The sequence below is a fragment of the Doryrhamphus excisus genome, chromosome 9 (assembly GCF_030265055.1).
Source record: "Doryrhamphus excisus isolate RoL2022-K1 chromosome 9, RoL_Dexc_1.0, whole genome shotgun sequence".
Classification (NCBI taxonomy): Eukaryota; Metazoa; Chordata; class Actinopteri; order Syngnathiformes; family Syngnathidae; genus Doryrhamphus; species Doryrhamphus excisus.
Window position 1 is genome coordinate 11,311,103 of NC_080474.1, and position 17,486 is coordinate 11,328,588.

A 17,486-nucleotide genomic window follows, 5' to 3' on the forward strand; every position below is an offset into this window, starting at 1 on the left:
TTTGAATGAAATTTCATCTCCCTATACTTAAAGTCAATGTATATCCCATATACGTTTTATCTTTTTTTTATAGCTGAAGTCCATGAGTTTGAAAGGCTTAAAGTTGTAGAGGAAGGAGTGGTAATGTGAGACATGCAAGAATGATTTATCAATACAATTTGCATATTTATTATTGGTCGCGGGTGTTTCCTAGAAACAGAAATCATCACAATGTGTTTAGGACAAAGGGTAGTGGAAAGTGAGACGGACCAGAAAAATCAAGGATTTAAAGTGGGACAGGTTGGGGTCACCTGATACATATACACTTACTGTTTCCCCTTTAAAAACATCATACCATAACCACATATGTTGTAGCTGTAAGACTCCTGACATATTACTTGAAATATGCACATTGTAGAACTAATGTCAGACTAGTCACAGAATCATGGGGATATTGGTCAATTAGCACATTTTTCTCAACACTTGAAATCACTCCAAACAAAATCAGAATCACAATCAATTGCCATGATGGCTTTTATACAATAGCTATAACATAACAAATGTCTATCCATCCATCTTCTATCGCCTATCTGAGGTTGGGTAGGGAAGTCCAGACTTCCCTCTCCATGGTCGAATGCCTTCTACAAGTCCACAAAGCACATGTAGAGTGGTTGGGCAAATTCCCACGCACCCTCAAGGATCCTGCCGAGAGTGTAGAGTTGGGAACCGTGATCCCAGTTGGAACACCCTCTGGTCCCCCTTCTTCATAAAAAAATAACAAAATTTACTTTAATATGTTTCAGACTGAACTTAACATGAGTGAGACATGTCTCACTTCATCCCACACCCTCTCTAGCATTTCAGGCTAATCTTCAACTCACATCAAGCACAGAGCGTTATATTATGGTGTAGTTCATGAACATGGATAGTATAATTGTCCTACTTGAACCAGTTTGCTTTGACATAATTCTTGATTAAGTATAAAAATCATGCTTACTAAATCATCCTGAGGTTATTTTCTTCATAGCCGAGGAAGAAATGGAAGGGGCTAGAAAACATCATGGTCACATGACCACCAATGTGTCCAGTTGCCTAGATATAAGGGGTGTCTCACATTACCAGATGTTACATTACCACACCTTCCCTATACTTAGTTTGACTAATTTGACATGATGTGGTCCAGCACTCAATATAAATCCAATACGAAATTGAAGATGAAGAACTAGTGATAAATATGTATACGAGTGGTTAATATGTATACGCAGGCCTTACAGCTAGGAAACGCAAGTTCAATTCCACCCTTTGCCATCTCTGTGTGGAGTTTGCATGTTCTCCCCGTGCATGCGTGGGTTTTCTCCGGATACTCCGTTTTCCTCCCACATTCCAAAAACATGCTAGGTTAATTGGTGACTCCAAATTGTCCATATGTATGAATGTGAGTGTGAATGGTTGTTTGTTTATATGTGGCCTGTGATTGGCTGGCGACCAGTCCAGGGTGTACCCCGCCTCTCGCCTGAAGACAGCTGGGATAGGCTCCAGCACCCCCGCGACCCTCGTGAGAATAAGCGGTAGAAAATGAATGAATAATTAGTAATTGGTATGAATAGTTCTTTATACATTCTTTTATTATTTAGGATTGACTGAATGATTAAGTTCCAAATTTCCAAAATTAATTATGCACCTTTAGACCAAGTGACAATTAACAAGTTATGACATTTTTAAATATTTGACTGCCGATACAGAATCATTCAAATATTGACACTATTGAGCGCAGGCTGGAGTCAATCAACCTGTCACTGAAATTGTTCCTTTTTAAGGCCCAGAAATTCCAATGCATTTTCTGCCAGCAGCTTATCCTGTAACACAAAAAACAGTACTTAAAATGTTGTTTGTGAAAAAAATAATATAGCACAACAACATGCTATGGGAAGGGTATATACCTTTAGTGTTCTATCAAATTCTTCCATTGACTCAATCAGGGATCCAGGTTGGAGCTCACCCAGTGGGAATGGGTAATCAGTTCCAAGCATCACTTTATCCTTAAAAGGTAATAAATCATACAACTTAACAATATTCAAACTTTACTACAAAATGTCAAAGATTTGTTCATCCAAGACCCTGTCTACATACAAGACTTGTTGCGTCCCTATACCCCCTCTCGGAGGCTGAGATCGTTAGATCAAAATTTACTCATGGTCCCTCGTAGTCGTTTTAGGACCCGAGGAGACCTATCTTTTCAGGTTGTTGCGCCGAGGCTCTGGAATGATCTTCCACCCTCCCTACGTTCGCTTGACTCTGTCGATGCATTTAAGAGTAGCCTTAAAACTCACTTGTTTTTGCAGGCATACCCAGCTCAGTAGATTTAGGGTACTATGACCATCATATATTTATGTCTATTTTATTGTATACTGTTTTTATGTATTATTTTATGTCTATCTTTATTGTACATTGTTTTATTGTATTTTTTATGTGTATTTTAACTCTGTGTTTTGCCTTTTGTGAAGCACTTTGTGACTTCTGTCTGAGAAAGGTGCTATATAAATAAAACTTACTTACTTACTTACTTACTTACTTACTTACTTCTTTCTGTGACAAGCATCTGACATAAACACTCCAGAGCAGTAGTCTTCTCAAACCACCTACAAGATATGGCAGCTCACCTTTCCAATGACATCAATAAGCAGCTTTAGGGAGATGGGATCATGAACGAGGGAATCCGTGTAAAAAGAACCAAGGTATTTCCGGGGATTGGTTGTGTTATCCACAGCGCACAGGTCAGGGCGAACTTTGTGGCCATGTTCAATTCTTCCAATAGTGAATGGGAAAGAACCACCTGCAGAAAGATTGGGAAGGAATTTCAACATAGCGTATTGTGAAATATACTGTAAAATTGGTTTATTGTCTACCTCCATGAGCAAAGCAAACTTTTAGTTTTGGGAATCTGTGAAAGACTCCTCCGAAAAGCATAGAGCAAATAGCCATTGTTGTCTCTGTTGGCATACCTTTGGAGGGACATGAGAAAGTCATGTAAATTATATAGTGGTCATTGGGCCTGAGAGTTTTTGTACACATATGGTAGAAATGCACTGGAATATGGACACAATTAACATCATGTTATTGAATTTTACAACCAAATATTGTTTGTAATGAAATGGTGTTGCCCCACTATTTGAGAAGCCTTGCTCTAAATGCATATTAGCCTCGTGGAAAAAGCAACACATCCAATCCTTAACTGCCTCAAATCAACAACTCTTTTTCCATTTCTGGGAGCTCCAGCTGCATCATAGACAAAGCGAACAAGTTACTCACTTAGCCCTGGAGTTTCATTGACTTACCAAATGACAAACACTGAAGTTTCACTGACTCACGGGTTGATGAAAACTCGAGTTTCACTGATTCACAGGTTGACAAAGTCTCCAGCTTCACTGACTCACAAGTGCTAAACGAAGACTTAAATATCTGTATCATTGACTTACGGTTGACAAAGACTCACACTTTACTGACTCACTACAAAGACTCAATTTTTACTGATTCACATGTGCTCACCAAAAACCTGACTTTCACTGACTTACAGGTTGGCCAAGACTTGAATTTCACGGACTCTTGGCTGCTAGACAAAGACCTGAGTTTCACACTCATGTGTTGGCAAAGACTTCCAAAAAAGAGTTTCTCTGATTCACAGTGCTCCATGAAAACTAGACTTTAACTGATTCACGGGTGACGAGGCTCAAATTTTACCAACTCATGGGTTGACCAAAACTCTAGTTTCACTGATTCAGAGGTAGTCCATGAAGATTTACAATGTTTTATTGATTCATGGGTGCAATTTGTTGTGAGTGTATGAATTTTTACACATGCACTGACTTCGGGTCAATGTATGTGAATGGTCAATTTCTCTGTTACACTATGTAATCAACGAGCAGTTTGGGCTCACATAATCTCATTCTCTCACATCTCTCATACGTTTAAAAAAGTAATGCAACACAACCATACATACACAGACATCTTCATTCAGTATACTTGGGGTAATATTCAATATATCCTGTGCCTACTCCATTTCCCTCACCCACCAGCCAGGGCAGCCAATACTTAGCCATCCTCCCATCTGTCTGCATGTCCCAAGGGTGTACAAAAATGGAGCAATTCAGCTCTTCAGCTGCCTGCACAAGAAACATACTGCAGGTAAGTATTTAACATTACATTACAGCCAAAAATCATTTACAAATCACAGCATTTCACCAAGAGCATCCAAACATGTACTGTAGTACGGTGATCCAAATTCTTACAGCGTAGAATGGATCAAGGTCAGGTGCATTGAGGTCCCAGTCGTTTATGTGTGAACCAATCTGCACCCCGGGGAAACCCAATTCCTTGACACAACGCCTCATCTCCATAATAGCCAAGTCAGGGGCTTGCATGGGCAACGTTCCCAGGCCCACAAACCTTTTGGGATGGTTGCGCACTGTTTGGGCCAAATCATCATTTAAAAGGACACAAAGATCCAATGTGTCATGAGGTTTGGCCTGGAAATAAAATAAATGAACACATTAACAGCAGCAATGTATTTTTTCCACGATTCAGTAAAAAAAAAAAACAAAACTAAATATTAACTATAACAGACACATCAATAAAGATGGGCAGACGTCATCCATCTTCTATGTCGCTTATCCTCACTTGACTTACTGAGGTATACTGGAGCCTATCCCAGCTGTCCCATCAGTCACAAGATGATCAGACTCATTCATACCGTAACTGACCACATTGGTTAATGATATTGTTACTACAGCAAACAAAAATAAATGAAAAAAACAGCATATCAAGAATGAAATAGCAACTCAGTTATACACAATAACTTTTAAGTATTGAAAATAAAATGCTTATTGCAAATTTTTTATATTACACTGTTGGCACTATGCAGTATTAGTAGTAGTGACATTTAAATACAAAAGAGACACAATTTTTGCTGTTTGTTTATGTTTTCCTTTTATTTGTCTATGGCATTTATTAAATAGATTCAGCTCCAGAATCCTCCCCTTCTCTCTTCAATTGCCATTGTTAACTGGATTTTAAACCTAAATATACTCACACACTTATTAAGCGCATTTTCAAAATGATATTTTTACCGTACATAAAATGCATAGGTACGCACCACTAATATATGATAATGTAAAATGGTGTGCAGTCGTGTTGTAGCAAGTAACAGCACACAGCTGTGATGCATTCAAGAACCGCCAAACAAAGTATGAAATCTCAACGCTGGATGAAAAACATGACCAGTGTATCATAAAGACACAAATGTAAAGTTCGAGGGCATGCTTAAAAGTTTGGTGTGCATTTAACCTGTATTACTGACTCATGGTGATTGGGTTGTATTTTTATGGAAAAAAAACTGCCTATTTTTTGAGGGAAAAAAAACAACTTTTTTTTGATGATAAATTTGCTAATTTGTGGTGCCATGAATGCTGAATTGCCCATGTGAGGGTATACACTTATGTCAAAGACTTTAACTCGCGTTTTTTTGAGCATTGCCACGAAAGTACCACACAAAACAAGGTCCCAAATCTTTCCTTTCCTAAGCAGGATTGGTGCCCCTTACCCAGTAGCTGAACATCACAGGAACAGTCGAAAGGGCTTGAACTGTGACACCTGAATATCATAATCACAAGCACAAGTCAATTCATTCATGATGCAATTCTTTTGTTACCCTGTGATATTGACGTCTGAGCATTTACCATATTGGTCCATGTCTCGTATTCGTGTGTCTGCATCCCAGCAGTTCTCCTGTATCACACGGAACAGCTTACCATCTTTCATCATGTCTGCTTCACCCTAAAATGAAACATTTGCAAAACGGATTTGAATATTTTTCAACACAAGTGATGGTTATTTTGCAGCACATCAAAGAAATTGCAAATAAATTGTTGAATTAATTCTAATATTCTTTTGTTTTGATTGCCTAAAACCATTGAATGATCTTCAAAAACATCCAAGTATAAATATCAATATCAGAACTGAACAAACCTTGTATTCCCACCTCTACCAATAAGGAATTGGACTGATCATTTATGGAGTTCTCATCAATAGCCTGTAGTGACCTGGCACCTCTAACAACCACTTTCAGTCTGAAGTTGCCTTATGGCTTGCACATTTGACTGCATAATAACGTCTAACCACAGGATGGCAGCAAACGGCAAATGACTGTTCATTCAAACTTTGTAGAGATAAAATTGTCAGGGCATATGCTAAAAAGTAAACATAATGGATTACGATAGACTATGAACCATAACTAGGTCTCCTATCATGGCTGAATAGGTACTGTAGTTGTAAACTGAGCACTTGTAAGAAAAGCATGATGTCATTCATTATTTGAACACACAGAGAAAATAAAAGCGACTGACCTTGCAGTGATGGTGAAGTTGGACAAATCCATCATATCCATACCTCTGCATCACATGTAAAGCGTGTCATATAAAATGTGTCAGAAAATACATTACAATTGTCAATTGGATGTAATTGTGTTGCAACCTATGTATTTTGCAGTTGTGACACACACAATTTCCCCTTTGTGGTAATTATAATGTCCACTGGGCATTGCATTTGGTACCTGGGCCTTCAGTGGGGACTTAAAGGAAAACTATCCATCCATCTATCAATTTTCTATGCTGCTTATTCTCATTAAAGTTGGAGGCGAGTGCAAGAGCCTATTCCAGCTGACTTTGGGCAAGAGGCGGGGTACACACTGGACTGGTCACCAGGCAATCACAGAGACAAAAAAACACTCACACTCACAGTCATACATATGGACAATTTGAAGTCACCAATTAACCTAACATGCATGTTTTTGGAATGTGGGAGGAAACTGGAGTACACAAAGAAAACCCACATACGCACGGGGAGAACATGCAAACTCTAAACACAGAGATGGCCGAGGGTGGAATTGAACTCGGGTCTCCTAGCTGTGTGGCCTGTGCGCTAACCACTTGTACGCAGTGGAACCCGTCATTTTAAATAATAAAGGAAAAATAGTTTTACGATAACATTGGCATATTAAAGAAAAAATGCATTATTTTATTTATAGGTGTAATTTATGAAAAATGAAATAAAAAATAAAGTTTTAATCTACGTAAAATGTTATAATGCTATGAGAATAAAATCCAAATATTATGGGAATCAAGTCATAATTATGAGAAGAAAATGTACAAGTTGAATTAGTTGGACAATGATGGGAATAAAGTCAAAATATTACAGGTCTTCCTAAATTTCATTATTTACTTATTATTTTTTACACGTTCAAGTGCAGTGGTACTGGTACTGAGAGCCTGCTCGCTGGCCCTGTGAGTTGAATCTGAAATCTATAGTGGTTTTCAAAATGGGGGGATGATGATAATTTCATCTCCCAAAGGGGGCACTGCAAAAAAAGTCTGGGAACCACTGGGTTAAAGACAGCACTACTGATTCGGAAGGCCCTGTGCAGATTACATTGACATGACAGCACATCGAGGCTAATATCTGGTAGGACGAAAAAAATGTACTATACACGTACTACTGGAAGAAGTGCAGCCAAGAGACACACTACGAAATGAAGATAATAAATTGTTGAGTATTGTTGAGTACAACTTGGAACAAATAATGGAATTAGCTCCTGATTGTGTAAAGGCCAGCAGAGAAGGCTTTGCTGGCTCTCATCGCAACATAAAAAGAGGAAAAAGGAAGAAAGACCTTAGAGTTTATATAGAAATTAAGACCTTGCCTTCTTTTCCGTAATAAACTAACCAATCATTAACAAAAGCCAAGCAAAGCCTGTCCTCCATATTGATTAAAGTTTAACCACTTCCAGACAACACTGATGTATGGAGTAAGCTGTCTTGTTAAGATTCCACTGTGGATGGTTTGCACGTGTTTTTATGTCTTTTAGAACACACAGAAGCCTCCCACGGACCTCAGACGAAAGATTATTTCACAATAGAATCGTATCGGTCTGCCCTATGGACTATTTAGACTGACTCTCCACTCCAGGCTTATTCTTACATAAAGTATGTGCACCGATACGTGTCTTGAGAATGTGTCGTCTCTTGGCTTACCTGCTTCAAATTGGGCCATTCCTTTGGTAAAATATGATTGTGTATGTCAACCTTCATCCTTTTGATTGCCCCGACGACGTGGAAGTCTGCCAGCAGTGTTTTTCATTCAGTAACGGCGAGGAAATCCGGCAAAGTCACTAAACTTGGAAGCGATGACCGTCAGGTGAATAACTACTGCTGCCACACACCCTGTCATTTATTAACAAAGCTCAGAGCTAATCTGAAAGAACTTAGTTTGTGATTCATTGTTATTCCATAATAATGAATCTTTTATTTTAATAACTCTTAGACAATGTAGCATACTCCTGTGTTAGCATTATTATTTGTTTATTTGTTTATTTTTAAAACACTGATGTAGCAAGGGACAACTGTATCCTATTTTTTCACCCAGGATTTCATCGTGGATGTGTCTTGTTGACACAGTTCCTCAACGCTTGTATGTTCCACTGATGCAGAAATATAAGTATGTGAGATGCATATTATGACCTTATTTCCACAGCCTTACTAAAAATACCAGGTCTGTTGTTGTTGTGGAAAAAATTTCTATCATCCTAAGTAGGATAGAGAATGCCTGAAATAAATACATAGCTCTGGCAGTTTTTATTACCTTTGCAAAACAAAGGGGTCAGACAACACACGCATGGCGGTCTGTAGGTGTCTGGCCAAGAGTGGCCTCTTGGCGGGAACTTTTATACTCCATAGCATGCAAATGATTTACATTACAATAGAAAAGAGACATTCATATCACTCCCCCGATGCCACCCTCATGTATGGGGGTTAGTCTACACACCCAACCTTCTGGCAAGGTTTGTCACACCCATGCGAGACAACCTCCTAGGGTCAGCCATTTGGTGGGACATCCTGATGTCCCCTTATCCCATGAAGGTAAAGCTTTGATCAAAGAATGACCTCCTCCGACACTGCCCCTAACCCCAGGTTACAGATAGCCTCCTGCTGTGCCACCATCTTTGAAGGGACAGCAGGATGTGCTCGGATGCAAATGTTGAAGCGCTACAAAAGGCCGTAAAGTAATTCAAACAATGTGTAAACTATGTTATACATGTGAAATATAAATTTTCCCATCACACTCCTCCCTTTTGATTATTAACTAATCACGAATTACAGTACATTTACAGATAAACAAACATCAGATCAGGGTTGTCAGTAAATTAATTATCATGAAAGTTAGGAATGTGGAAAACCGTGTTATAATGTGTTCAATTGTTGCGATAGATGGTGGAGGTGTTCATCGACAGTCAGTTCATTTTGATATTTGGTGTCTGCCATGTGATTGGTTGGCAGTCAGTGCATCCTCTTGCCCAAAGTCAACCGGGATAGGCTCCAGCCTACCCGCGATCCCGATGAGAATCCAAATTATGTCGAAGTCCTTGTGCCTCTGTTGATGGCTTGCTGTTGTTCTATCGTGTTGTATTCAATCAGTCAGTCAGTCAGCCAATCCTCTTGATTGAAGCCCTTGTTCTTCGGTTGCCGGTGCAAACTCGTGAGCTCCATCCAAACACGCAGTTGAGAAGGTTGAGTGGACATTTCTTCCATTCTGTTTAGGTGTCTTTCTGCCTTGACCGATCTGTGTGCAGGTCTCTCATATGACCACGCTGACAGTGGAGTCTTCCCTCTGCTGGAACTCCAACACGTCCTCTCCATGGCCCCCAGGGCCAACAGATATCAGGTCACTCGACACCCACCAAGAACATAGAAAGAAATGAATGAGCAACACAACATTTTACATCTACGTCATACATGTCAGATGTGTTCTCTACATATGACTAATCTCGAGAGCAGTAGGCAACCATCATGTAGTGTCTGACTGAATACCAACACTTTGTTCATTTTTTGGCCATTGACGTTGATTGTAAATGAGCCTTAAAATTTTCTAATCGTCAGCAGAAAGCCCACGTAAGCATGAGGAGAACATGAAACTCCACACAGAAAGGTTCTCTAACCTTCTTGCTGTGAGACAGCAGTGCTAACCACTCTGCCATCATGCCACCAATATCTATTTTAACTTTAATTTTAACATCCAGCTCTGCATTTAAGTTTTTGCCAAACAACACAAGGTTTCACTGAATTTAAACCAACACACCATCTGGTCTGAATTTGCATTAAGATGGACATTGTCACACTGCAGTAGTGTTCCTTGCTCACAGCTGGAAATTTGGGTTTCAATGGACCATTTGCTCTCATTAGCATGACCATTGGCACTATGGAAGGCAAAGTACCAAATACAGTACTATAGTAAAGAAAAAAAACAAAAAACAAGATACAGTAACTTACCAAAATCTTCAGCATGTTGTACAATCCATGGAGTGTCAATGACACTGTTGATCACTGATAATTATCAACCTCTAATGTTAGAACTCATACCTACCTTTGTTTCACTCACTTTGGTTTTGGAGAAACCAATTCTAGCAAAAAAATATATATATATATAATGTCCAATTGTTAACCATGATTACTCAACAAAATGATATTCTCCCCCCTTTTGACACATGTATTTCCCATGTGTCAACTTCCACAAGCATTGGCAGTTCCCTGTAAAATCAAATGACGGTTATATTTTTTTATACATCTGCAAACAGTAATCTGTGAAGCTGGACAACATCAAACAAAGTTACAACAATTCAAACTCTGGATCCTGAAGAAGTGTCCTGTGGAACAAACTGAAGTTAAAATGATGACACTCCCTGCCAGGTGTGTGAATGACCTCAAGTGTTACAGTGTTAATGTTAGTACATGTTAGTACTGTTAAACAGTTTTAAACAAAAAAGATGTCATGTTTCGGCCACATATGACATTTGTCTTCTCCTCCTCCAGGAGAATGTGCTTTCCTAATGTGGAACAATGAAGGTTAGGCTGGAATAGTTCATAGTAGTTGATGTCTCTCCACAACACAAGAACAACCCTGAAAGAACAATTAACACATTTAAATTTCAGTCAATTAAAATTTTTTGTCACAGTCCACTGTCCCCCATGAAGAACCCTGCTGTCGGTGTGTCGCACTCATAGTCCTCATGTCAGGATGTCATTTGCAACACTTAAAAGGTCCAAGTTCCTTTGAAAGTCGGATTGTCCTAATTTACAAGGCCTTTTTCGGAATAGCTAATTTTTAGATGAAGGTTCTGCATACCGTAAATGAACTATCTACATTTTAGCAGATTTAATTTATGCCTATTGATGCTAAAAGAGCAGAACAGCCTAATATGTTCTTTGCATGCGTCTATTAGTAAACTAATCATTGGGTTTGTTCTGTATTGCAATACATTTGTTTCCTTTTTCCAAAGTGATGGTCAAGGATGGCTTCAGCCTCACATTCACACTCACACAGACAAACAAGACAACACAACAATGAAAAACCAGCTGGACAGTCCTTTCTGAGTGTATTTTTGCCAAAAATACTTTTAAAAAAATCCAATTGCGGACTGTAATAAATTAACAAATTGTTTGTGCATTCCCAATCGAATGTAAAATAGCATGCTTGTACAAAAAAGGCCCACATTATTCCATTTGTCACTGTGTCTCTTTTAGATAGAGACCCATGAGGAATGGAATCATTGACGTCAAAAAAAAAAAAAATTACCTGAGTAACCCAAATGTGCATCAAGGCAGCACTTATGCCCAGAACAAAATATTTGTGAGATAAACATTCCCTAAGCAGCTATCCCTATGTTAATATCTTTTATCAAATTTCTCATCACCATAGAAAGGTATGATATGCATTGAAGACCTTGCAGAGCATCAATTTGCATAAATTGTGTGTGTGTGTGTGTGTGTGTGTGTGTGTGTGCGCGAAAGTAGGAGTTCTTAACCTCCTCCACCAGTTGAGCACTCATGTCACCAGTTTGCATCTTCCTTTGATATGCATACAGCTGATTGGCATCTTGCTTCACCAAAGTGTGAACATCAGGGTCAGTGTCAGTTTTTAAAGCTTCACCTCCATCTGAATTAGAAAATAGGCCATTTGGTCCTTTACACCATATGCCAACATACTTAATTTTTGAAGTTGAATTTTCTCTTAAACAGAAAATCCAATGGTGACTTGTCTTTGGTCCACTTCACCTAATTGGCCAACGAAGTTAACATAATTGCCATTCAACTTTGGAGAGGTTAGGAATTTGTCACTCTTAGTAAGTGTGTTTCATCAGAAAGGAAAAGAAATAACCATATTTTGTATACTATGTCTTCTTATAGCATATTCTAAAAGAGAGAAGTAGATCATATTCTACATAGTTATCAGCAAGAGGGGCTGATTTAAGCCAAGACTCTAAACAAAAGGAAGAAAAGGACAGAGCATATAGATGTGTATGTGTGTGTGTGTTACTGTCAACTTCAGTATCATCCTTGGCATCAGATGAGTCAGAGTAGGCATGATCCCATCACGCCCCACCTCCTTGCTTCCTTCCACCATGTTTGTTAAGAAAGTCCTCCATCAAGTCTTTGGTCCAAAGTCTCCTTTTGCTGCACATGCCAGGGTCATATTGCTGTCCCAGTCTCTTCTCTGGATGTCCTCCTTGCAGGTGGCCATTTGTTGCCACCCATTGATTCTGGTACATGTCTTGTCCTTGCATCAAAGGTGTGATCCATCCGGTCAAAAGTGAGATCCATCCAGTTCTAATTCGGCCACATTCCGCTTTAGTTGCTGGTGATGTGATTGTCGTCACCGTGATCACCATGTCAGCAAACATCTGCAGAACTCTTCAGTGGTCAGGGAAAGTGGGACAACTTCACTAAACACAAGCAGGGCTGTTATGGCCTCCCCACACGCCTTCCTTACACCATTGTCCCACTCATGGTCTCCACCATCAGTCACAGGATACTTGCTAAGCATCCGTTTGGATACGAGCGACAATGCATGTCTGGAAGGGATCGTTTGCAGTTAGAACACAGCTCATGTGTTGGATCTTCTTCAGGTCTTGGTGAAGATGAAACTGGACATAATGGCATGGCTGATGATATTGGACTCATCGTGCATGTTGTTGTATCAGGATGTTGTTGTCAGGTTGTTGGCAGAGCAAGGGTGGAGGTGTGCGATCAAGATCATGGTCCACTCTGAGACACTGAGGCACTGTAGGAGAAAAAGAAGGAAGACCTATTCTGAGAAGTCTTGTCTGTTCTTTTCATGTCAGTGTGTGTTGCAGATCTTCATCATCTATGTAACGATCATCATTACAAGTCTTAGTTGCAAGCAGTGCTCTCTGCTCTCAATGGTTTTTAGCCTTTTTCATTTTTTTTTTCAAACATTCCATGTCCTAAACAAAATTCTTGAATGCTCTTTGATTTTCTCTCAAATAATTATTTTTCTTTTAAACAATGCAATGTGATGTTTTCCCTTATCACCATTTTTCCCAACAAAAATCTCACTTATCTATTTTGTTTAACTCACTTTCTCTTGTTCTCAAAAGTTCCCCATATTAGTGTTTTTTTTTTTATGCATGCTTTCCTCATTTTTTTTTCTTTACCTATAGTTGCTTGTTTACCAGATTTCCCATATTTACAGATGTCACTCGGTTGTGCACAATTCCCTTAAGACAAGGTCGTCACCCCGAATCCGTGTTGTTCCTTCGGCACAATCCACGACAAAGCCGAGCTGTATCCAATGAATAATGCGTAATCCACTCTTTATCACTTCAAGATTTTGTTCGCATTAATGTATATCCAATATACAATTGTGCATGATTCACTCCTATTCTCTAATCTATTACTATCTATTAATCTATTACTGAGGTCTCATTAGCACAAAACAGCTACAAGCGCAACTCACTCTTTGTTGTTACAGAGGTCTTGTTCGCCCAATGGTGCGCGACTCACTCACAATTTTTTTGGTTTATTTTTTATATTATTGAGGTCTTGTCCGCCCATACCATGCGTAACTCACTCAATGTTGTTACTGAGATCTTATTAGCATGAAAGTATACCCAGTATACTCTGATACGCGATTCACTCATGTTCCAGAGATCTTATCCGTACCGACAAGTGACCAAATGTGCATATGGGAAACACTACAACACTTACATATAAACATGCAACTAATGCTCAAATATAGTAATTATTTCAGGATTCTCACCATCAAAAAAACGTAGTTCCACTCTTGATAAGAGATTCCAGTGGTGATGGTCTGGAGTCCTGGACGGTCAGCCCTGAAAATCTCTGAATGTCAATGACAGAGAGGCTGGAGGAAAAAATTAATTCCAGGATGATCAGTCGCTGTCCGCCACAGGTCCAGATCCAATCAGCCAAGGAATCCCACTTCTGACACCAAATTGTTGTGGAAAAAATTTCTATCATCCTAAGTAGGATAGAGAATGCCTGAAATAAATACATAGCTCTGGCAGTTTTTATTACCTTTGCAAAACAAAGGGGTCAGACAACACACGCATGGCGGTCTGTAGGTGTCTGGCCAAGAGTGGCCTCTTGGCGGGAACTTTTATACTCCATAGCATGCAAATGATTTACATTACAATAGAAAAGAGACATTCATATCACTCCCCCGATGCCACCCTCATGTATGGGGGTTAGTCTACACACCCAACCTTCTGGCAAGGTTTGTCACACCCATGCGAGACAACCTCCTAGGGTCAGCCATTTGGTGGGACATCCTGATGTCCCCTTATCCCATGAAGGTAAAGCTTTGATCAAAGAATGACCTCCTCCGACACTGCCCCTAACCCCAGGTTACAGATAGCCTCCTGCTGTGCCACCATCTTTGAAGGGACAGCAGGATGTGCTCGGATGCAAATGTTGAAGCGCTACAAAAGGCCGTAAAGTAATTCAAACAATGTGTAAACTATGTTATACATGTGAAATATAAATTTTCCCATCACAGTTGTTCTGCAGCTTGCAGACATATTGTGGAAGCTTCTGTTTTGAGGAGACTGAAACTGCACCGACTTGGTTGCAGTTTTTACAACAGGATATGTGGCAACAAACACCTTTTACTGTTGTAACCTACAATTGCACATCTTGCAGCAGGAACAGAAGTACTACTGATGTGAAAGACATCTCTTAATTCATAGTTCTCTTACTTTGGCTAGCATGGTTGCCCCTGTCTTTATGTGCCTCGACTACATGATATTGGTCTTGTTGGTGAAATCATATTGTCAATGAGTTAGTGACGTCTCAAAAATACAATGTGTGTTTGACATATAAAAATAATGTAAAATATGAATGTTAAAAAATAAACACACCCCTGTTTGGTCCCTTGGGTCAGCTAATCATCTCCTGAGGCACTGAAATGGAATTGTGCCCTCCACCCACCAGCTACAGTGAGTGGTTGAGCATTTAAGCGAAAATTATGACTTGTCTGGTTAGAAAATTATTATTTTTTCATAATATTGTTAATAATATTTCTTTATTCCCATAATTCTCCAACTATTTCAACTTTTACATTTTCTTCTCATAATTATGACTTGATTGCCAGAATATTTGGATTTTATTCTCATAGCATTATAACATTTTACGTAGATTAAAACTTTATTTTTTATTTCGTTTTTCATAAAGTACACCTATAAATAAAATAATGCATTTTTCTTTAATATGCCCATGCTATAGTAAAACTATTTTTCCTTTATTAATAAAATTACGTTTTTTTGGGCTACAAGTGGTTAGTGCACAGGCCACACAGCTAGGAGACCCGAGTTCGATTCCACCCTCGGCCATCTCTGTGTGGAGTTTGCATGTTCTCCCTGTGCATGCATGGGTTTTCTCCAGGTACTCCGGTTTCCTCCCACATTCCAAAAACATGCTAGGTTAATTGGTGACTCCAAATTGTCCATAGGTATGAATGTGAGTGTGAATGGTTGTCTATATGTGCCCTATATGTACGCCTCTCACCTAATCTTAACAGCCATGTACAAACTAGTGCCGCAACGCATGCTGGGAAACTGGAAGCACTCCCATATATAAACACAACAATATCATTAACACAATATAAATAAGCAAAAACTGCAAAATATCAAACTGTACTAATTGAATGAATTTGACTGCCAAGAAAGAGGATTATATACCCAAAGCCACAACACCAGGAGGTGTTAGACTTTTACAGCGAACGTCAGGTTTTAGCAACTGATAATGTTAAAAACACATGTTTAAACAGGATTGATATAATAATGTCACTTGTCATTCTGGAGCATAGTATTTTATTACTAGTATGATGAAATTGACTGCAGCATCTACCTTGATTGGGGGTGCATTTCCCTAAAGTGCACAGGTTTTTCAATAGGAGTGAAGGATGAAAATGGGAGGAGGAAACAATGTGCTGGACCCGCCCGCCACATTCCCAGCACATCTCAGCCATGCATGCATGACTGCATCCAAGTCCAAACTGTCTCCAGCTTCCATAGGCAGGCTGCTGTTTACTAAAGGGCACAAGTCGCTCTTCTTTCTCTAATCGGAAGATAGATCTTATTTTATCATCATCTCTCACTTCTCCACCCCCTCCTGCGCAATCGGGCCGCCACGGGTGGCGTTATAAAGGTGGCGCTTGGACGTCTGCTGTCCTCAGCGAATCTTTCTTCATCATCCGCCTCCTTGTCTGCTGCTGAGTTTGAAATTTCAAAATAACTAACAACGGCAATGACAGACCCGGCGACACCAAATTCCTACCCAGTCCCGGACTTGACCATTGTGGATCCTTCTTCAGGCGCTGTGCGGAACGGCCAGTGCGCCCCGGATGGCTTCAGTAACAACCACCATCAGCATGCAAAGAGCCCCATCCAGCCTGAGGCTCTCACCTCAGGCCAGGAGATGAAAATCACCGACAGTGTGGAGGGAGAAGGTAACTGTTATTTGTGTATTTGTTTAAGTCTTGTGTGTGTGAACTGTTTTTTGTGTGTGTTTGTTTAAGCCTGTGCGCGGGTGTGGATATGGTGCACAGGAGAAACGAAATCGGAGTTTTTTTTTCCTCGCATTTGAATAATTTATAGGTAATACACTAGAAGGATCCTGGTGAAAGCACAACTTTTAAAGCTGAATCGTCATTTAGGCAACATTTCCTAAATTAACTTCCCTCATAAAGTAGGGTCCTATGATTTACACAGAATTGCGAAATTGGCAAATAAAAATTGAATTTATCGAAAAATTGAATTTCATGAATCATGCGGCGCATGAGATGACGTGAATAAAAGGATGTAGGGAGGAGAAGAAATATTCGTTTTGGGAAATATTTCCCTGGCGGACTGCTCAATGGTTGCGGAAACTCATCACAAACACTAACGCGCCCCCTTCCGAACTATACATGTCAAAACTGTGGCAAAAACTCATCTTTCACGGAGCATTAATGGAAGCTAGTAGGATTAGCTTAGTTTAGCAGAGCATGCTGGTGTTATAAATGTTTACAGTGTTTACACTGTGTTGTGTTTTACAGCTTTAGTATAAGTGTAATGTAAGAGTTTTACAATGGCTGCTAATTTTTGG

The 17,486-nt window shown here is 39.5% G+C and overlaps 2 protein-coding genes across 3 annotated transcripts in view; one reads left to right on the forward strand and one right to left on the reverse strand.

The window, feature by feature from the left end:
- Positions 1 to 45: 45 nt before the first annotated feature.
- On the reverse strand, positions 46 to 8,223 carry acmsd (aminocarboxymuconate semialdehyde decarboxylase). Of its 2 annotated transcripts, XM_058082781.1 has the most exons (10): positions 8,061 to 8,223; positions 6,378 to 6,422; positions 5,712 to 5,808; positions 5,576 to 5,625; positions 4,266 to 4,502; positions 4,046 to 4,139; positions 2,886 to 2,981; positions 2,640 to 2,812; positions 1,920 to 2,018; positions 53 to 1,835 (listed from the first exon to the last, which is right to left on the reverse strand). In XM_058082781.1, exons 1-10 carry the CDS (start codon positions 8,115 to 8,117, stop codon positions 1,773 to 1,775), a joined length of 1,011 nt encoding a protein of 336 aa, XP_057938764.1. In that variant the 5' UTR covers positions 8,118 to 8,223; the 3' UTR covers positions 53 to 1,772. The 2 variants fall into 2 exon arrangements, with proteins under 2 accessions (XP_057938765.1, XP_057938764.1); XM_058082782.1 differs by lacking the exon at positions 6,378 to 6,422 and having other exon boundaries at positions 46 to 1,835.
- An 8,067-nt stretch (positions 8,224 to 16,290) lies between these two features.
- The window catches only part of tmem163a (transmembrane protein 163a), a 33,122-nt gene continuing 31,926 nt past the window's right edge, over positions 16,291 to 17,486 (forward strand). Inside the window, exon 1 of the mRNA XM_058082921.1 lies at positions 16,291 to 16,848. Within this exon, the coding sequence (XP_057938904.1) occupies positions 16,647 to 16,848 (202 nt within the window). The 5' untranslated portion in view covers positions 16,291 to 16,646. The remainder of the gene's footprint in view (positions 16,849 to 17,486) is intronic.